Consider the following 22,337-nt stretch of genomic DNA (forward strand, 5'->3'; position numbering starts at 1 on the left):
CACATTATAAATAATAAAGAGAAAGTTATTTCGTATCCTACTAAATTTTATTTTTTTACAAATTGATGCATGCTGTTAATGTTATGTTGTCAGTGCAGCCCATGGTGGAGACATAGGTGCTGGATTTTGCAGATAGGACATCACCACAGCAGATATTGAAAGCATAAATGAGCTGACAATCTGAAAAGAAAAAGTTATGTCCATTAAATGTTTCTTTTATAGATGTGAGAAGATACCTTACTCTTTTTATTAAATTCGCATTGTACACATATAGTAAATTTCTTCTTCAAAGAAAGATATTGTGGCAACTGGCCTAGAGTGATTTAAATCTACAAGAATGACAATACAACTTTCTCAAACCCATTAAAAGAAACCTGACTATATCAATAAGCTGGATCATGCCTACATTTTCATTCCGTGGATTTAGGGTATTTAAAAAATCCTGAGGAAACTCTTTGATTTTCTGGAAAAAGTTTAGTCTATGTTTAGTCTGGGGACGGACCTGGGATGAAAGCTATCTCATTATGAAATTTTGTGAAGTCGGTTAAACAGTTAGCCAGTTAATGGCTAGCAGCAGATAGACACACTTTCCCATTTATAATATTAGTATGGATCACTTGCTGATATTTATACCTGTTTGGTGTCATCAGATACTCTTGAATTGGCAAAGCTTATGCTGGAACAGAAGACAGCAGTCCATGCACACCACTTAAGCCGCATCATCAGGCCACACATTGAAAAGACCATCCCTAAAATAGAACAACAAAGTAATAATTAGTATACACAATAAATAATTCAATTGTATGCAAATGGTACAATCTATTATTTGAAGTAATTAATTGCCTTTTTCAATTTTGTAGAGCATTGTAAAAAAGTACATTTTTGCTATGTTCTCTGTGGAGACTGTTCCTCATAAAGGACTTTATACATTTTAAATTCTACTTAAGTAATTTCTTCATTGAATATTAAACTGGCCTACAATATTGGAAGTTTACCTGTACACTACTTGTAGACCATGTCTGAATTCTTGATTCTAACCTATTTAATCTTTTGTTAAAAACTACATTATGACTAGCTAAAATTGGAACAAAGAAGTCTCACTAATATGTAGGCTTTAATATGTACGTCGTGTGTTGTAACTAGTACTTTAAACGTGTTTTACCCAAAATGTTCATATAATCAGTAGTAAGATCTTCAGCAGGGGCCGATGTCGGTGGCGGAGGTTTGTAGCGACGCTCACGATCAGCTCGCCGAGGGTCCGCAGTGAGTTGCATCTGAAAATGGTCAAAAATAAGACAAAAACAATGAAAAATGTCTGCTGAAAAACTTTATTGTATTCATATGGTAGGGTATATAAATACCTTTTGTGGTTTTATTATTGGTCCACAAATAATTGAAACTTATTTAAAACAATCTAAATGAATTATAAGTTATACTGGATTATTTATCGAGTCCCACAAATAATTCAACAAATAATTATTGACTAAGGTGACACAGAAATTACTAATTAACGCATAGACCTATATGTTCAGTACACCAATAAAATTATTCCATTAAGGTACCACGTCCAAATTCCAAAATATTATGCTATTCTGATCTGATCATAAAATTAACCTTCGAGTTTTAAATCAAACTCATCGTGTCGTCTCAACAATGATGATTTATTTATATTTTATTGCCAAAATCACGCAAAAATAAAAATGTCATTGCCAAATGCCATTTTGACACGTGACAATTTTTCAGCGTTGCCAGAGTAGCCAAAGACTACAATTTTATACTTGGATGTAGCGTAGCGAAACCTTGAGCTGTAGGAGCTGTAAGTACCAATTTGTTTTATGTACAGTGGTTGCGGGTAACTTTAAAATAGCATCACTGAGGAGACGGTTTAATAGAAATGGCATTGAAATGTATGACATGATCTGCCCATTGCCACTTCAGCTTGCTAATCCTTAATGGTCATGAGACCGGCCTGCCCGCGAAATTCAAATTTAATTTGGTTTTTCGCAATTTGTAAACTAATACGATAACGTAGGCTTATGATTATTTTATTTGCGACAGTGGCAATATCATCCTCACAGGTTTATATAAAAATCTTTACTTGAAAAGGTCTAGTTTAAGAAATAAATTAAAGTATCAACTAATTTATGAGAATATAAACCTGTGAGGATGATATTGCCACTGTCGCAAATAAAATAACCATAAGCCTACATTGTTGTATTAGTTTACAAATTGCGAAAAACCAAATTAAATTTGAATTTCGCGGGCAGGCCGGTCTCATGCCCCCATGGAACTAATAAGTACTACGTACGTAGTACTTATTAGTTCCATGCATGCCCCTTAACGGAAAACTTTCCGGGCTACCCTCCTTTTTAAGCACCAAATGACTGTAAGTCTTGCTACGTTTAGGTAGCATGTCTCTGATATTATATAGAAACGAAATTACTTCATTTTTAATGGGCATCAGTATTTTTAACATACCTTCACAATAATGTTAAGATGGCACTGTCTTCTATTCCAATATACAGTGTATGGAAAAATCCAAAACCATAGGAGGTACCAGGGAAACTGTCTTAGGAAACATCAACTCTTTTTTTTTTGTAAAAACAGTTTTGGCATAGTCAATTTTTCGGTCAAACATGAGTTGACCATGAAAATCAATAAAATTGACTGTTTTTTTTCGACTCTGTTTCATGTAAGGAAGTAACCTACACCAAAGCTCTGGAGCTAAAGCAGCGAGTACCTACTTAGCGAGTAGCACACTCACGGAACAATGTTCGGTGATTTTACTCGCGGCGAGTGATTTTTGATCGCAGCGAGTATCATGACACAGCTTTTATTCACAGCGATTGCATTCGCAGGGAGTATTCGCCGCGTGTGACTTAAGCTTTATAATGCTACTTCCAGTTATTTTAGATTTCACATGTAAATATGCAAGGCGTTGCGTGCGAGCCGCGGGCGGTAGGCGGGAGTCAGCCGGCCAATGGTAAACGCCCGCGTCCAAGCCAAAGCCTCCGAATATTTCCTTTTTTTTACATCGCTTATTGTTAATTCAGCGGTTTTGCATAATTTCAACATTCACCTCGAAAGTACTACTTATGTGCTACCTATATTTTAGGTAGGTATTAGTAGTAGGTAGTTAAACTATACCTACCTATTTACAAACTAAAACTTTTAGTGTCTAAATACACGTACCTACGTAGGTAGACATAATTACCCGAAATTAGTGCATGTATCCCTTGGTTTATCCTGACTTCAAAACCAAGGCTCTTAAACAATAGGTCTAGGTACAAACTGTAGGTACCTACCTAACTACCTAAGTACCTACTTAGAACACGGTCGAATCGCAAGAACGACGTTGCACTACAAGTGATTCCCATGTAAATTCTCATGCTAATTCCCACAAAGCGTCGTGCGTTGTCGTAGAATTTTACGATGCTACAATGTCGCCCCGCAAGAATTGTGAAAGACCCCTGTAGGGCATTTACACCGCACTGCCATGCGGTGCGATCAGTGGCGGCGTTAGACCAAACGTGGACGTCGCTCGGCGACTTCAGCTTTGCGAGGCCCCTTTCATTTGCCAGTCAAAACGAAGACGTTAAATTGAATGAGCTAAGTACCTACCTACTTACTTAAATCAAATCTGTGAAATCCTTCTAAATGAAAGACCGTAGCCAGGAATTGATTTCGAAGGGAGTTTTATCAGGTTATATCCCAACCGAATCCGTTCATGAAAGAAAACTTTTGCTGGACTTGATGAGCCGCTTGACGCCCGCATTCTCGTGAGCTTCATCTATTTGGTACCTAGGGATAGCTTGTAAGTATCGAAGATGGACAGGTATAGGCAACTTTTCAATAAATCCAAGTATCTTAAGTAAGTATTCCGTAAATTCAAAGTATGGGATTTCAAAAACCTAAATCCATGCGGACAAAGCCGCGGATATCATCTAGTAGTCTAAGAAAAATGTAGGTACTTTGCATTAGTAGATACTTACCTATACCTACCTTGATAAGCAATTACTGACATTAAAAAATACATGACGGCTGTAAAACACAGCGTAGGTAGGTACTTACCGGCAAGAATGGCAGGTAGGTACAATTTTATTATCCGTATTGCGAGTGAAGCGTAACACAGGGGCGGAGGAGGTGGGCCACAATTAACTAATATGGCGGATTAATTACTAGTTTTCCCACTTTTTGCGCAACAGTATGATTACGCTTCGTAGCTCCGGCTTTTTCAAATGAAATTTGCCTTTGTATTGCAAAATTACATGTTTGACTTACAAAGTATGGAAATAAGTAATTAGGTACCTACCTACGTCTCGCTGGACTAGTGGCTAGCATTCTGCGGCTGATCATGAGATCTTGGGTTCGACATCAGGGTTGGGCCTAATAGTAATTGGTTCAGAATATAGAACTCTTCTCTCAAGTCTCAACCTTAGATTTATAGGTAGGTATAAATCTAAGGTTGAGACTAGTAACCGTAGGTACCTATATTTAACCTACCTTTTTTTCGTGAGGAAAATCCGTCATCATGGACACAACTGGCCACGAGGGAACATAGTGGTTATGTCGGACACCTACCGATTTAAAACCTCACGAAGTTCCATCCCACCACCGACGACGAAACACAAGGGACCGACACCACCTCGCTACTCCGCCAGCGGATGTCTGTCGTAGCTAACCCACCACTGGGCCCCCGAACAACGTTGGAGGCATGCTTGAATCACAGCGCGCCAGCCAACCCGAGGACAACACTGTGAACGATGGACCCCCCGTGTCCATCATCCACAGGTCCGAGGGCTGGGGTTCACGGATAAGACATCCACGGATTTCCCTTCCACATTTCCTATTCGCAACATCTCTCTCGCCCGTCACCAAACTGGACAAGTGAGTTGCTGGGGCAGCCAGTAATTAATGGGTGATGAAACACTCATCACCAACCACCCAACACAGCCACATCCTTCACTCCTGGGGCTATGCCCCATGGCACCGTCTGTTCGGGACACTCAGCGGGACGCGCGGATAACATCCCCTCCCTGCTAGGACAATTAGCCATTGCTCTAAAGATCTAAGTACGCCTCAGCCTGATTATTGACATTATAATTTACTGATGGTGATGGCCGTTGGAGCCGGAAAGTCCTTGAGTGGAGACCGCGTATAAGCAAGCATAGTGTGGGACGCCCTCAAGCACGATACTTACCGACGATATAAAGAGGCTGGCGGGAAGTGGCTGGATGAGGAAGGCTGAGGACCGGGTGTGGTGGCGCTTCTTAGGGAATGCTATGTCCAACAGTGGGCATCCACAGGCTGATAGTGATGATACTACCTGATGAAACTTGCCTGTTAAATCAGACTGAACTCCAAATTCATATTCAGCGATCAGAATTTGTATCTCTAATTCGCAAATCTGAATCAGCGATGATTATTGCAAAATTAAGTCAAATTACGTGGCCAGCTTAATTTTATGAGCGATTCGAGCTAATATAGGTCATTACCATCAGGTTTGTATGGAATAAAACAATGCATGGGTGTTATTTAGATAAGATATTTATTATTTAAATCGAGGGTACGAGCTTTAAGTATAGACGATGAGTTGGTAATTCGGTAATCAATGGTTGCAAGTTCATGGCATAGCAAGGTCAAAGCTTGGACGCAACAAGATAATTCTATTTAAGTGTTGATGGCGTCTTCGGTCTGTTAGAAACTGTTATTATGTAATTTAAAAGTATATCATAATGTGACTGGCCAATTCACCGAATTTTCCTAACGGTGGTGAACGATTTTTTAATTCGCTCTATATATTTCTTACCTACCCACTAGATTAAGTACTATGTACCTACATTACCAATTTGTCATTATGCTGGTTTCTATAATTTTATTTTTATTGTATAGCTATAATTAATAAACTCAGTGCCCGGTAAAACCAACTGTGGTTTTTGTGGCGGTGACTGTAACAAAAAATATATATAGGTAAATAATATAATTATTTTGACCTAGACAGATAACTTAGATGAAGATGACTGAGCCTAAGAAAAACTGTACCTATATACTTACATTTAAACAAATCAGAATTTTACTCGCCTATAACTGCAGCATTGCAATAATTAACAATTTGAATACCAATAGGTAGGTACTTACCGTAAGGTGACTCTTAATTATATATTAAGGTAAATATTGTTATATAAGAGTTATTTCTCTGCTCCTAGAAGATGTAATATGGACCTAAGGAAAAATACTGACGCGTTCTAGGAACCGCGCTGCTCCGTCTTGCTGGTTTCACGCGTGACGCATCGCTGCTGTCGCAAGTCGTGTCTGCCCAAGTCTTTACTCCGTTGAAAATGTGTAACCGTTGTGAAACACGAGCCCTATAAAATGTGTGTCACGCGCTGACTTGTCGCGTTGAAATCTTGCGGGGCGGAGTTCTTACAACAACAATGCGATACCCGGAGAGTCTAAGGACTCCTAATTCCATGGTGAGGTTCTAACTTCCGTTGCCTGCTGGTCTCCAAATTGCCGAAGAAAGGGTACCGCGCGTCGGCATTGTGAACCGATTCCGTCGCATAAAACATTGTTAACAACGTGTAGCCGATCGGCTCTTTGTCCCGTTGCGCACTCCTTAATTATGTGGAGCGGTGAAAGGGTCATATTTTCTATTAAATTTGTACAATAAAAAATACATGGTGTTTTTATTTTTATTGACTCTTATTAAAGAAGAGTCAGTATCTTTAAAAACAACTCTTGCCAAATAAAACAGACGAGCTGAGAGTGCATACTTAAATTGTAAAATAAACAACCTTTGCAAGAATTTTCTGGTTTCATAGGTTTCAAATATTATGATCAGGTACTTACTTAGGTTAGGTAGCCTTCTACCATTACTGTATATGTACCAATTACCTATACTACCATCCAAATAATTAACCAAAAACAATCACAAATATCCAAATCGCAGACGGTTTCTTTCATTGATTGCTCTATAGGTATTCTACTATCGAGCCATATCTGTCAGAAAGATCTACATTCATACTCTACTTTTCCTCATCTAACCATGTTCAAAATATTGCTAGCTGGTAGAAGTAAGTAGGTAAGTAAGTACCTACTTATATTAATAGAAATATAATATTCCGTCTCACATTCAGTTTATTGAAATGCATAGCTATCCACATCAAAGGATAAAATGTTATTTATCTGTCCTAGGGTAAGTGACTAAGTAGATAAAGTACCTACAATGCTATCCATTTCAAAGGTTGAATTTTCTGTAAATTGCATAAGTCCAAGTTAGGCTACAGTCTACAGTATAACAAAGTGAAAGCATCCTGTAAGTTTATGTAGTGGCAGGGCGAATGCAACGCCATTGTTCCCTTATGAGCAGATTACTATAATCATTGCTCACGTAATGTGGTAAATGATAAGGTGTGCTCTAGCGTTCAAAACATATGCTTTTGTAACTCATTCGTTCCAGCAGGTCAACCTTAGGTATGCTAGCCTCGTTTGCTTAGCAACTCTTCAAATTGAGATTTTCCGCCTTACTTAAAAGTACTTCGATATCTACCAGTACCTAGTTAGGATTAATACTTACCTTTAAATATTACCAGTCTAGCAACAAAAAAATCGCCAATGGATGGCCGTATTATTTCTATAATATTATACATAGGTATTGTTTTTGTGCATATTATTTCTTGTGTGCCATCATCGACATCATCGTCATAGATCTGTGGTCCCACTGCTGGACACCACACAACGTTTTTGGTAATAACATATCTGCTAAAATAACCTAAATAGGTACATACCTACTTAGGATTACAAGGTTATCTACCTTGGTGATATCTACTTACTTACCTACTACCTATACCTATGTATGGTTTAATTAGTGTGGTAGGTAAGTAAGTAGGTAGGTAGGTATAGATCGTTTCAACGAATAGTTCCTATGGCGTTATGTTGGCTCCCCTGACTGTCCAAGTCATTGGCACCATATTTGCATAAGAAGACGCAGATTTTGTTAATTTTCATTTGATTTTCATGAATAAATGAAATGAAAATCAAATGAAAATAAACAAAATCTGCGTCTTCTCATGCCAATATGGTGCCAATGACCACCCAACAGACAGGGGAGCCAACATAACGCCATAGGAACTATTCGATGAAACGATCTATACCTACTTAGTATAAATCGGTAAACGGATGGGTCTTCGAGAATCCTGTGGGGATTCTCCAATTTTTCAGGATAAAAAGCCTTAGCTAATATAGGTAATAGCTTAATTAGCCTATATCCATCACCGGGACGTAAGCTCATTCAGCTCATTCATTACCAAATCGGTTAAACTGTTAGGCCGTGTGTTAGGTCTGTTTGTCAGACACACTTTCGCATTTATTATCTTAGAGTATGGATTTTTTCAAAAAGTGGTTGATGTAGGTATATGTAAATGGTTGAACTAAAAATATGTAAGTAAGTACCTACCCAGTTAGCTACTTAGGAAGGTGTGTACCTATGATGAGGTCTTGATTCTCGAGGTCTTCAGGTATCAATTGTAATTATAATTTTAGAGAAGATATCTATGCAATAACCTAGGTAGGTATACCTACGACTATAGATATAGCCTAGGTATGAGCGCAGTGCCGTTTAATTATTGCCACGGTCGGCCTACCATGGACCAGTGGTTAGCTTGCTGTTACCCCGTCACGCAAATTGCTCGCGATTAAAACAATTTCCATTTCTGATGTCATTCCCTTGTATTGCGGCTATTATCGGAGGACATGATGCAGTTAATTCCACCGTTATGCGTTAGGAAAAGGAGTTTTCTTCTAGTGCGTGTCAGAACTTCAGAACTCAATCAGAAAGGGTTCCGTAGTCATGCTAGTTTTTTTTTCGACGGTCATTATTTATTTCGAAATAGTTTCTTAAAACTCTTTAAGAAACCTCATACTTAGTCATTTTAAAATAAGTAGGTAGGTAGGGTACATCAACGAAGCATCTACCTATCATTCGATAGGGTGAAGCAAATTTTTTTCGGCTCTCGCTTTTCTTGTTCAGAAGGTGCTTACTTACCCTGATTTATTTTTTCTGGCCGCGTTTTCCTTAACATCGTTCACGATAACCTTTATGTTGCGTTTACATGGCATTTGTATGTAACTGCCTAAAGAGTATACCTACGTACATTAGATCAATCGGCGAGGTTCGGCTCATTATGCAGACTCCATGAAGTGAGGCCGCGGCCTGTCATTACGGCGAATGGAGGCAAATTGCGCACATCTAACGCACCGATAATGCCACTGCCGGTAAAAGCATTGCTCGATCGCTTTGGCATTAGCGTATATGCTAATCGGTATTCAGCAACCTCACGCAGGTTACAAAATATGTACATTGCTTAAGCTAGTACCTAGATTAGATATCTGCATGTGTTGTATAGAAGCAGGCATCACTTTGCGGAAGTCTATAATATAGGTAGGTACAAATAATCCTGCAACATGCAGCATGTGATATGCAGCGCCCGCCCTCCCACTGATAAACATTTTTTTTTGCAATTGGGCATGGTAAGGGCTACACTCATGGTAAGGGATTTGTGTGGACTGTGGTGCTGCGTGGTGGTGGTGCAGTTGCACCATACCTATACCTAGATTTATCTGGTTTAGAGAATTATATCTTTAGCTTTTGGTTCCTTTTGTGTACAGTCAAGGTAACTGAAACCTATTTAATACCTAATAAGTACCTACATACTTACTTACTTTCATTATGTGCTTCAACTTAGCGCGAATTCTTTAGCTTCGGCTAGGCATTCTTGTAGATGCTATCATTGCAAGCGAGTAGTCTACCATACTTACCTATCTCTATATTAATTAGACTTAGAGGGTCGGAAGAGTTACAAAATAATATTGTAATTTAAGTATGTAATTAGATTCCTACCGAGATATTTAGATACATATTAGGTAGGTAAGTAAACTCTGCTTAAATTAATTTATCTGTACTTTCAATCTCCCGACTGTACTTAGCTTTAACATTCTATGCATGAAGAATCTAAACATATTTTTGAACTTTGAACTAAGTAGTTCAAAACTAATTTTTGAACTTTATATTAGGTACGGTCTAACTATACTATTTCAAAGTAGATATCACATACTTGTATCTAACCTGGATTTACAGGATGACCTGACCTGAACTAGACCGATGATCTGAAGAAGATGGCTCGAAGCGGGGACGTATACGGCTTAGGCTGATGGATTGGATTGAATACCTACCAGGATTTATAGATAATCATTTATTAGTTAAGTTCCTATTAGGTAACTTGATAATAATATATGTACTTAGTAATAATCTCATGCTAACCTTTATACATATTTATACCAATATTGCATCGTTTATGCTATTATCTGATACATCATGCATTTCAACCACTAAGTACTTTATTATTAGGTAGGTACGTTCACTAACCAATTGGATATATTTTTCAACCAATTAGCATATTCAAACTACATCAATCGCGTGTCCGATTGAATTTGAGCAATGCAAATCATTGGTTATTTCCATTTCCGTTAGCATTTATTAGCTTTAATGTAAGCTATTTATTGTAATAAGCTTTCCTACAGTGGAATTTGGGTAGAGAGATACCTACCTAAGTAGGACTGTTTCTATTAGCCTACTTTTTAAAAACTGGTCAAGTGCGTGCGAGAACATGGATAAGGTAGGGTTCCGTAGCCATGCTAGTTTTGAATATTTTGGTAGGAATTTCTTAAACAGTAGGTAGGTACCTACGTAGGTTATTTTCAAATATTATTACTTACTTAAAATAATTTTATTTCAAAATAGGTAGGTACCTACTTAGGAAGGTAGGCAAGGGTAGGTATTATTCGAGAGATCAACCAAAATTAATTTTTTTACTCACTTTTCATGATCAATGGATAGGTAGGTATCCTGAAAAATCTTTTATTTTTTATTTCAATATAATGCTTCAACATAAGTAGGTGCTTAGCTATAGGAACGGCTTTCTGTAATTTACACTCAACTTTACGACGCTTGCCAGTATCGGGACCTACTTACTTACTTTACTTACAGTTTTTTAATGGCTGTGACACTTGGACAGACGGACAGACGGAATGGACGAAAATATACCTAAGGCTTGCTTGTCTTACTACGGAATCCTAAACATGAGTTCATTTACTTCCGAACAAAACACGTAGGTAACTCGGTAGTGTAAGTTTTCAAGTAAATAAACGTTTTATCATCATTGGTAAATCTGTGATGTGGTTTGCCGTGTGGTGATTCTCTAAAGTCCTAATTTGATATTGACGAGTTTGGAACCCTCGTAGCTTTAGTTTTAAGTTTACGTATTAATTATCACCACTACCAGAGTGAACGAGAGTGAGGGAACTCTCGGTTTGATCTTGAATCGACGATATGTCAAATAAGTGCCTATTAAGCTTATGGTGAAATCTGGCGAAATCATATAAAAATAGGGCTACATTAGGGCTGCCAGTGACGTCAAAGCCTAGACGTTTTGTTAGAAGTTCCCTAACTGTTGTGAAATGTACCATTGCATCATCGTATTGCAAATCCAACAATTGACAATCAGAAAGATTACAAAAGTACCCAATTTGAATAAATGACTTGACTTTTAATAACTCCATAAGTAAGTACAGGAGATACACTGAACGTTTTGAATGAACCATTTTTATGGGACCAATTAGGTAAGTAGGTATTATTTATCAACAGGAATCTATAGGTATTTCCATACAGGGATGGGCTAATGTCTTTTTCACGTTATAGCTCGCAAGTCAAAGTAAGGTCGTATCAAACAGAATGATTATTTTGATTGCGTTTAATTTGCATATGGGCGGCGGAGCAGCCGCCCCGGGGCGCTGATGCCGCCCGCCGTCGTTACGACCCCTGTACTTTTCTGTAATGTTTTCGCCATTTTCAACAAAATTCCTCACAAATCATATAATTTCAGACATTATCATCGTTATTATGAGATGCCTGTGTTCCTTATACCGCTATAATAGGCCGGCCGATGCTCAAACCTTGATAACTACGAGTAATCAACATAGAATCGGCTACGGTCGGTTTATAGCCCAGCCTTCAATTATTATTGGTAATGCCAGGTCTTTAAACGTTTTTAGGAAGCTGACTGGTGGGTTCTTGAAAATCGTGAAGTTCTTCTTTTCTTTTGGATATACATAGGTAGGTATTTAGGTGCGCTATTTTATTTTATGCGTGCTCTACAAATAGGTAAGGACTTAGGTACTTACAAATGGAAAAAAAATGATCATCACATCTGACTCTCGGAATGAAGGAAGGAAGGAAGGTAATTAGATGACAGAATGAATAATACGTACTTAGTAGATACCACAGATACCTATAATATAATAAACGAGCTCAGCCATAGCAAAATTTTGTTTAAAAGCACCTCACTCTACTTTTGTTATGTTTTTTTATCCCGGAATATCAGAGTTCCCAGGGGATTTTCAAAAACGTAAATCCATGTGGATGTAGTTCCGGGTACCAAGCAATATAATACAATAAAAGCGCGGGCGAGGCGAGCGCAATTTTTTTTATGTATTTACAAAAAATCTATATTTTTATTAGCGAAAATCCTTTTCAGGGTCCGTCATCATCAGTCATTTGGTACTATTCAGAGATCGCTTGATGCATCCTATAAGTATTTTATCCCAAAAATTAGAGTTCTCATGTGCTTTTTTAAAATCCAAATCAATGCGAACGAAATTCCGGGCATCAAATAACATACCTCCCTGGCGCAGTGGTAGGTATTATACTTAAGACTGTGGTCTTATTAGTGGGATGTCCCGGGTTCGATTTCCGGCAGGGGTTTAGAATTTTATAATTTCTAAATTTCTAATCTGGTCTGGTGGGAGGCTTTGGCCGTGGCTAGTTACCACCCTACACCGGCAAAGCCGTACCGCCAAGCGATCTAATGTTTCGTACGATGCCGTGTAGAAACCAAAGGGGTATGGGTTTAATAAAAACTGCCATATCCCTTACAGGTTAACCCACTCCCTTAGACTGCTTCATTACTTACCACCAGGTGAGATTGCAGTAAAGGGTTAACTTGCATGTACTTAACTGAATTTTAAAAACAGTCCTACATCTCTCCGCTTATCTTCAGTGGAGCTTTTCGCTTTGGTGGTTACTACGCAGTAAACACATGTGTTCAGTGTTGTATAAGTCAAAGCGCATGGGGACTACTGTGCGGCGCACGCGCATTGGCGCCATGCGCTCCAATCGCCGGCCGCTGCGGTCACGCCCACGTCTCTATAAACTTTATACGAGCCCTCACATTTTATACGATTCGCCGTTTTTATTCGATCTTAAGGTGACGCATAAGGTAAAAGGACCAGTCGGCGCATCTTTATACCGGGGACCTCTTTCTCACACAATGTTAGGTGAAATAGCAAAAGATTACCCACGTGCGCCAGCAATTTCGGTCAAGCGAACAGTGTCACCTTAGGGACTCAACTAGCAGATGCGTATGTCTTTATAAAACTCAAAGTCAAAGCTATTTATTCCTAATAGGTAGGTTCCTAGGTTCATTGTACACTTTTTGATTATCATTTGTTAAATTTAAACTTAAAACTATAACTATGGGGTTATGAAGGCTAAGTAGGTATGAGGGTAGAACGTGTCTACAAAATTTTATTCAGTTTGATTGGTTAAATATTGAATTGAGAACTAAACTAGGTAAATTTACGTTTGTATGGAAAACGATGAGAAGCGCGCTAGAGAAACTTGTCTTAAAAGGGTTGTAGTCATCTACCATTGGACACAATTTGGATACCGCCATCGGCTATAGTCCGCGTATTTTCAACGGTTTGGATATGCCAGATTGTCCATCTAATGACATAATCAGGCCCCGCGGCGGAACGGCCCGTACAGTGATAACAGTGATTGGGTCTGCGGAAAGCGGAGTCGAGGACGGAGGAAATATTGAGTGCCGCGAATCAATTCGTTCCTCTAGGCAACGGCGAGCGCACCTGACCATTTTGAATACCGTTTGCTATCGATTCAGCATTGCGATCAATGATGCTCTGGAGGTTTCTACATAATTTGTTTAAGCGGAAAACTGGAGGTAGCTTTAGATCGTTTGGAAATTATGTGTTTATGCTTGTGGCTAGATGAAATCGATATATCATTTTAGTTTTCTATACGCGCTACTGTGGCTTCTTCAACAACATCACAATATGTCAATGTAGGTCCTATTAAAAGTAAGTAGATCAATGTTCCTGAAAAAAGCATATCAGCTATTATTGGGTAGGTAGGTAAGTAGGTAGGTATACACAATATTGAAGATGATACTTAGGTAAGTAGGTACTTGTACATGCGAGCGTCGCGTCGCAGCTCGCTTCAGCAATGCCAAGGACGGCAGTTTCTTTTATACCTACAGGGTTTTTATCTATTATAGGTGTTAGCTGATGCTCTCGACTTCGTCCGAGTATATTTAGATTTAAAATATACCGCGGGAACTCTTTGATTTTCGGGATAAAAATTAGCCTATGTCACTATCCTGTCAAGCAACCATCCTACTTGAGGCTGCTTGAACTTGTGGTGTGCCACTAAGTAGGCGCAAGTTATTAGTTAGATAGGTAGGTAGGTATGTACATAGCTACAAATAGGTGAGACCCAATGACGTGCACAGGGTTCGAAGCCAAGGTTGGCATTAATTAGCTAGGGACCTATTTACGGGCATGTATCATAGTGAAAAATGAGGACCGAGCTATTACAACAAGGGTAAGCAGTGTTTTATGCCTCTATGACCTGCACGCCGCTGATAAGCACTGACACAACCGATTCTTACTATGTAGGATCTGATTTAGTGGCAACATTATTTCAATGCACGCGTTCACACATTAAGCATAACTACGATTGTCTATAGGATGTGGTAAAAACCAGATCTGGCTAAATTGTGTTACTTATCCCTATGTAGGTAGGTACATACAATATGATTGTTTTCAGGGTGTGTTGAGGGTACCTAGTAGACATTCACTGCTTATCTATGAAAAGGAGTTAATATATAGATACGTAAACAATGAAAATAGCTATTATTACTTATTTAACTGGATACATTCACAGAAAAGAATAAACCTACCTATCTTCAATGAAAATTACCCCTAGAATAACCGCGTTAAAATTACACCCATCACACGCAAATGTCCCAACATTGCCTTTTTGTTTATTAAAAATGCAAATCTTCTTCCGCTCGCAGCAGTTCGCGAACAATCGTTATATTAGTTTAGCAAACATACAGTTCAGAATTGCATCGAACCTAGTTGGGTCGAACTCAAGTAGGTAGGTAGACTCCTATGCCTATGGACTCGTCCCACAAAAGTAGATGAATGTAGGTACGTGAATATTCTGCTGTCATCAATCTACCGTACCGGTATGGTGACACTTATGTTCTTGATGGTAGCGCCGTGTTCTCTATCAAGGTTGTGGTGAAATATAATACGAGATCACTCAAGAAAGTTGAAATTACATGGTGGACCGGAGTGAATGGATGCATGTCGGTTAAAGGACAACTGAACTGATGTCAGTACGTTTCTACAAAAGCCACGCACCGGCGAAACTGCTGACGCCAGCCTGCTAAGTAAGTACTAAGCCTATGGACTTTTCCCACAAGTTCAAGCTCAGTTTGTGTGTGTGTGTGTGTGTGTGTGTGTGTGTGTGCGTGCGTGTGCGTGCGTGCGTGCGTGCGTGCGTGCGTGCGTGCGTGCGTGCGTGCGTGCGTGCGTGCGTGCGTGCGTGCGTGCGTGCGTGCGTGCGTGCGTGCGTGCGTGCGTGCGTGCGTGCGTGCGTGCGTGCGTGCGTGCGTGCGTGCGTGCGTGCGTGCGTGCGTGCGTGCGTGCGTGCGTGCGTGCGTGCGTGCGTGCGTGCGTGCGTGTGTGTGTGTGTGTGTGTGTGTGTATTTTCTGGGATAGCTGTGAAGCGATCTCTGCCAGGTAGGACTTGTAGATGTGCCAGGTTATAAATACAAAACTGTTCAAAACCTTTTACAGCTAAGGAGTCTATAGGTCTTTCACTTTACAGATGCTAGGCTATGTGATTTGCTTGACTATATACTTAGATGTACCTACTGTAATCCTACTGTGTATTTTCTACTCTGTGACAATATAACGTGGTGGATGCAATAGAAGGTAGGTAGCTGTAATAGACTGTAATAGCTTTTGATTTTCCACGTAGCAATGGCGGGAGTTTTTTATTGTCCTAACAGGTATTTTCTATGCATAATGGGCTACGTAAGATTACAGAGCTGCCAATTGCAATGATACTGGTGTTTCCGTGAGACTTGGTACGGGAAACCTTAAACAAAAGAACAGTTTTGATTATGGTGTCCCTTGATGTTGTTTTCTAGCCGGATAATAGCTTAAAAACCTAAGTATCATAATTAATAAATTTACCAAAAGTTTCTTCTGTAGGTACTTATCTTAAGTATATTGTTTTCTGGGTATACGTAGGTATGTTTGGGTGTGCATTTAAAGATTCTGAAATAAATACTTAATTAAAATCATAACCTTGTAGGTGGTAAGAGCTTTCAGCAGCTGTATGGTCTGAAACCATAAGAAAGCATATTTCTGTTTTGTGTTCTAGTGAACTGTTTTAATCTAAGTTGGAGCGGCCGAAAGTAAATCAATCTAAATATGAAATTACTTATAAGTAGGTAGGTACTTAGCCCAAAACGGTACTTACTTATTTTTAAAATTTTTGTCTGTCTATTCTGTCACAGCGCGCAAAACGCTTATACTACAGAACTGATTTGAATGCAACTTGGTATAGGGATCTACTCGTAAATATTTAGGATAGCTTTTATCCCCAAAAATAAAAGGGATCTCTCGGGATGAAGACTGAAATTTTTTGGCGATATTACCTACTTACTCCACATTTCCGCTAAATCAACCCTTAACACACTTTTTTACTAAGTAAGTAGGTAATAAGAATAGATTACTCCATTATAACTCTTATTAACTACAAGAATACATTAGTAATAGGTACACCCGATGGGTCTGTGGGTAGGTAATGGGCCTGATGTCCTTTAAAATGGGTCATTTTGCTTATAATTGTATGTTTTAGAGACCGCATCGAAGTAAATGCATCAATAAACTGTGTTTTATTACACTTAATTGACAAAAATAGTGTCATTATAGACATAGTTATCTAATAAATAGCTCTTTATCTTGTGAATTGAGGAATATTATTGTAATATCGACCAATTCAACCACGCTGCATACCTACTTACTCTGCTAAGGTGTGTTGCGTTGCGTTGCCACATGCCAACACCGCGCTGCTGTCACACTCGCGGCACACTAGACCTCTGCCCGCAATCTTGCTGCTTCATAATACATATAGCTTATAGAATAACTTGCATAGAATGGAAGGTTGGGTACTCAGTAACCCATCTCCACCCCTTACTAGAGTCAAGTGACCTGCTCGTGAATCTCCCTCAGCATTTGTTGGCAGCACCTCGTTCTCACGTCCGGTGCTGGTCGTTATGCTGTGGTCATGACGTCAGCGTCCCCTCCATGGAGACTGAACAGAGGGCGCTAGGGCGACGATGTGGCGTGGAACGACAAGCGACACTTTCTGTTTGCGCTCCGACCGGTTTACATTGCATTATACGGGTTGATTTAACTATCTGAGAGTTTAATTAATAACATCAGAAGTGTGTAGTAACTTACGCTTTGAGGAAAAATCGGTCGAAACGCAAACGTACTTTTTCCATCTAGAGGTCTTCAAGTGCCAGGACACCGTCGGCTGCGAAGGAAACGTAATAAGGTATCTCGTAAAGATACCGAAACTGTGAGTACTTTGAGTAATTATTAAATATTGAGTGAATATGGTTTAATATTATTCAATCTTATGCTCAAACTTTTGTATAGTCAGGTGAGATAATTCGTTACTAGACTCTAAGTTGAAGGTATCAGGTAAAAGTCTGGTACGATTTAATATTGCGTACAGTCTATAAGTGGCCCGCGTGGAAATAGTGATTGGTAAACGAAATTGTCTTTTACTTTTCAAATTTAAGGGAATGTGTTTGAAAAATGGTTAATTTTTAATTTGTTTGAATTTTATTTTGGAACAAAATGTTAAATTCACGGTTGTGTCAACTTTTTTTTTTAGTTTCAAGTAGTCAACTATTATAGTGGGTCAATTATTATAGTAGCATCAGTTATATACGTCCTTAGAATATAATAATTTAAAAACGAGTGACGATTGAGCTAGTTACCTACATAGAAGTTTTTATAGTAAAAATATTAAACACGTGGGTTGTTCACGTGACGAACAAGTTTAAATGTGATGGTGGTAGTGGTAAAAGTAATCAAAGAGTGTCATAGGTTAGTCAAACTTCACAAGTGAAATGTTAGCTCAGATATAAGTCATGATAACCAAACCCGAACTCGTATTGTAAGTAAATCTTACATAATAATATGTGGGGTAGGGTAAATCATAAAAAGTGTATATTTTCGACACATGTCATGAGGCATTCATAGATTCCGGAAGTAGTTGTCCGCATATATCAGAATCGTTAGTAAAGGAATTTCAGTTTAAAACATTTATTTCTCAATAAAGAGCAGAAAAGTCCTTTTAGATATCAGGAATTACAGCTATTTACATTTACAATGGTAGGTACTTACGCACATGATATCAAATGTCATATTCTAGTACTTCGTATCTACATTAAATAATTGTGTGGGTAAGTAATAATATCCATACGTTTACAATACTAGTTTTAGGGAAGAGATGTTTTCGTAATTGTTCTTCTTTTAAAGCATAATTGGGAGTATATAATCCTGTTATTATTTTCCTTATAAGAATACAAGTTTGAAGCGCGTACGAGTGACTTATATTTAGAATTTTCGTATCTTCATAGAGGTAATTCTTTATTTTTTCTTTATTTGCATTCATGTCTTACATCATAAAAAAAATATATACTTATAATATTACAACATGAAGCCCCGCAAGGGCGTTGCAAAGTACAACATAGGTAAATAATTAAAGGTAATATTACAATTCTATTAATTGCCAAACAATTACGAAATTATGAAATATGAATAACAAAAATTATGAATTAATTATATGGGAGCTTTCAAATTATGTCCTGCTATAATTAATTAGTCTTAAAAAAAGTACTTACAAACAAAAAGTACTTTACAAAGTTATTAAAATCTTCTTATATCGTATCATCGTATTATTGAGGTCTATTCATTCAAAAGTTCTTGCACACTGTAGTAACATTCTTGGATTAACCATTTTTTAGTTTTGGTTAAATATTGTTGCTTTTGTTTCATCTATTATTATTATCATACTGGTTACTTAAAACAGTAAATATTTAAAAAGAGCCTTTGTTGCAGTTTTAAATAAGTACCTTACAGTTTTATCTTAGTGCTACCTACGTAAATAATTAATTAGATAGATAATAACTTTAAATTATTACAGTAAAGATTATTTACATATGAAGTTTTAGTTCTATTTTTTATATTCTGCGTGTCCATCGAAATTTCGATATAATATTCAATATAAAATATAATAGAAGAGAATAGAATAGAATAGACAAGACAAGACCAGACTAGACTAAAATATAATGTAATATAATAGAATAGATTATAATTCAAGTAAACTTGCAAATGCTTTTGAATCGTCAAAATAATTTACCATACATTCAATATGAAGTTTGACTAGAGCGTTATAATATTAGGGCGTACTTTTGGTATGCAAGATGAATAATTCTACGTAAGGTTTATTTTTAAAGATAAAGCCGAAGGTTTTTTTTTTTTTTTTTTGTTGATACAAGGGATTTTAAGCAGAATTGCAAAATATTAACATTTCTTTTGATTCAATTGCGTTAAGTGAATTTATTTTTACGTTAAAGGTATCTACCTATTGACTAGGGAGTAATAACTTGCTCGGACGGAATGTAACAGAGTGATCCGATTTGGTTTATCCTCGAGAAGAGTACTGTAATAGTAGTAGACTCGTATACACATTGACCTCTGAAAGCATTTTAGCTATTTTTTTTTGTCCAACCAAACAGAAAACCGTTTTGTATACATACACAAGTCAATTAGGTTGAACTAGTACGAAGGTAAAAGGATTGTACATTATATTTTAATAAAATAGACACAAACAGACTAGTATCGATGAAAGTAATATTTCTCTTCAGAGTTAGAACTATTGCCTGTATTGTCTGTTCACTTCAAAAGTTTCGTTGTATTTGTTAGGTACCTGCTTCAGAAACAAATAATAATTATTAATTACAGATTGTAGTGTGTATAATATAATAATGAAGCTTTATTTAGTTTGTAAAGTTATAGTACGTCATTAATAATGCAAATTGGAATAATATTGATATAAGTTGGTAGTTAATAATATTACAAATTATTAAGTACATACATTATAGTGGTATCTTGTGTGGACTCTTTTGGGTAAAAGCTGTGACATTTGCCTTGTGTAAAGAAACATTCTAGTCCAGATAGCTAAGTGGGTATTATTAATTTGGAAAATTCTCATTTAAAAGATTACAATAAGAGGGTAGACAAATACAACATTTTTATGCTCTCAGCTGCAATTCTGTGCTATAATCAGGACAGGCCGAAAATAATAAAGGCCGAAATTATTATTATTGTTTGATACTAGAGTAATTCATGAATTAAAATAGTTTGTGGGTTATAAGATTATATTTGGTGAATGGTGACCAACCATCGTAATTAATAATGCAGTGAACTAGTGAAATCATTAATATAACTGCAGTTAAGATATTGATTAGTTTAAAAAGTGATAATAATTATTTAAAGTTAACATTGATAGTACCAGCTTTACAATCAAATGATCTGTTTATAATAATAAAGCATTGATAGTTAAAATAAAATGGATAAGATTGTTGTTGTTGTTTATTTTAGAAAGATTCTTATGAGATCAAATAACTTGTATTATGAACTAGGCACCAGTGATCCCTTGCTTTGATGCGCGGTAGATAAAGATAGTGTGGTGATTGCATACGTGGATGAATAGTGTCGGGGCACTGTGTGGGTACAAGATGCTATGGCATTGAGTATGTGTTAGAATTTAGTAAAGAACTTTGAGATTTAGTAAAGAGGTATGATCTGATTTTAATCGTGAGTGCTAATGCATTGATTCTTTAAAGAGTATTCATGGAGTATTAAAAACCGTGTTGGCAAGGCTACCTTGTGTATTATGTTGAGTAATCTATTCAAAATTAAGTATGTATAGCAACATAATTGATATAGCGAGCCGTGATAAAATTTTGGAAGGTTAATTAGTGGGAATATTGCACCATGGATATCACATTGGGATACGAAGCTTGAACTATGATAAAATATTAGAGGGTTAATTGGGAATATTGTACCATGAATATAAATTGGAAATTGATTTAAGAAATAAGACGCTTGAACTTGAAGTCGAACTTGGTACGTTTAAGTGAGCGAAATGCTCTTTAAGCGCAAGTGGTCTTCAAGTGGTCTTCTTCGATGCTTGGAACTTGAAGGCAACTTGATAGTCTTAAGTGAGAGAAATGCTCTTTAAGCGCAAGTTGTCTTCACCAACTTGGTACGCTGAAGTGAGCGAAATGCTCTTTAAGTGCAGGTGGTTTTCAACTATGACAAACTTGGTCTCCTAAGTGTGGCAAAGTCCCTTTAGGTGGAGTTGTCTAGTTGTTTAAGTTGCAAGCGAAGTATAATTGTAAAGTGTTAAATGGTAACGAATGTACAATATTCCTTAGGAACCTTACGAGTATGAAACTACGACAAACTTGGTCTCCTAAGTGTGGCAAAGTCCCTTTAGGTGGAGTTGTCTTGTTGATCAAGTTGCAAGCTATCGTATGATTATTAAGTGATAAGTGACAATGAATGGGCAATATTCCTTGGGAAGTTAGGAAGGATCCTTAGAAGTATGTAATGTAAATGAGGTGTTAACGGTTGTCTATTTTGCAGTAACTTTATCCCGACTCGTGGGGTGCCCGGGGCGGGCACCATGCAGCATGGCCGTGTTGGCAGCACCTCGTTCTCACGTCCGGTGCTGGTCGTTATGCTGTGGTCATGACGTCAGCGTCCCCTCCATGGAGACTGAACAGAGGGCGCTAGGGCGACGATGTGGCGTGGAACGACAAGCGACACTTTCTGTTTGCGCTCCGACCGGTTTACATTGCATTATACGGGTTGATTTAACTATCTGAGAGTTTAATTGATAACACATTGGTGAAAAAGCTCGGCCTGGGAGATTCGTTACTACACAGCTACAGTGGACCCCCGGTAATCCGGCCCCTGTCTAATCCGGCACCCCCTGTAATCCGACAAGTTTATTTTATTATTGAACTAGCTGATGCCCG

At 37.8% G+C, this 22,337-nt stretch overlaps 1 protein-coding gene across 4 annotated transcripts; it reads right to left on the minus strand.

Moving 5' to 3' along the window:
* Positions 1 to 25: 25 nt before the first annotated feature.
* LOC123881178 (protein Asterix) lies at positions 26 to 1,729 on the minus strand. Of its 4 annotated transcripts, none has more exons than XM_045929812.1 (4): positions 1,522 to 1,729; positions 1,163 to 1,274; positions 634 to 749; positions 26 to 180 (listed from the first exon to the last, which is right to left on the minus strand). In XM_045929812.1, the coding sequence occupies exons 2-4, from the start codon at positions 1,272 to 1,274 to the stop codon at positions 82 to 84; spliced, it is 327 nt and encodes a 108-aa protein (XP_045785768.1). In that variant the 5' UTR covers positions 1,522 to 1,729; the 3' UTR covers positions 26 to 81. The 4 variants fall into 4 exon arrangements, with proteins under 4 accessions (XP_045785768.1, XP_045785765.1, XP_045785764.1 ...); XM_045929809.1 differs by having other exon boundaries at positions 1,615 to 1,728; XM_045929808.1 differs by having other exon boundaries at positions 1,589 to 1,728.
* Between the last annotated feature and the right edge of the window lie 20,608 nt (positions 1,730 to 22,337).

The sequence above is a fragment of the Maniola jurtina genome, chromosome 3, assembly GCF_905333055.1.
Source record: "Maniola jurtina chromosome 3, ilManJurt1.1, whole genome shotgun sequence".
In the NCBI taxonomy this organism is placed as follows: domain Eukaryota; kingdom Metazoa; phylum Arthropoda; class Insecta; order Lepidoptera; family Nymphalidae; genus Maniola; species Maniola jurtina.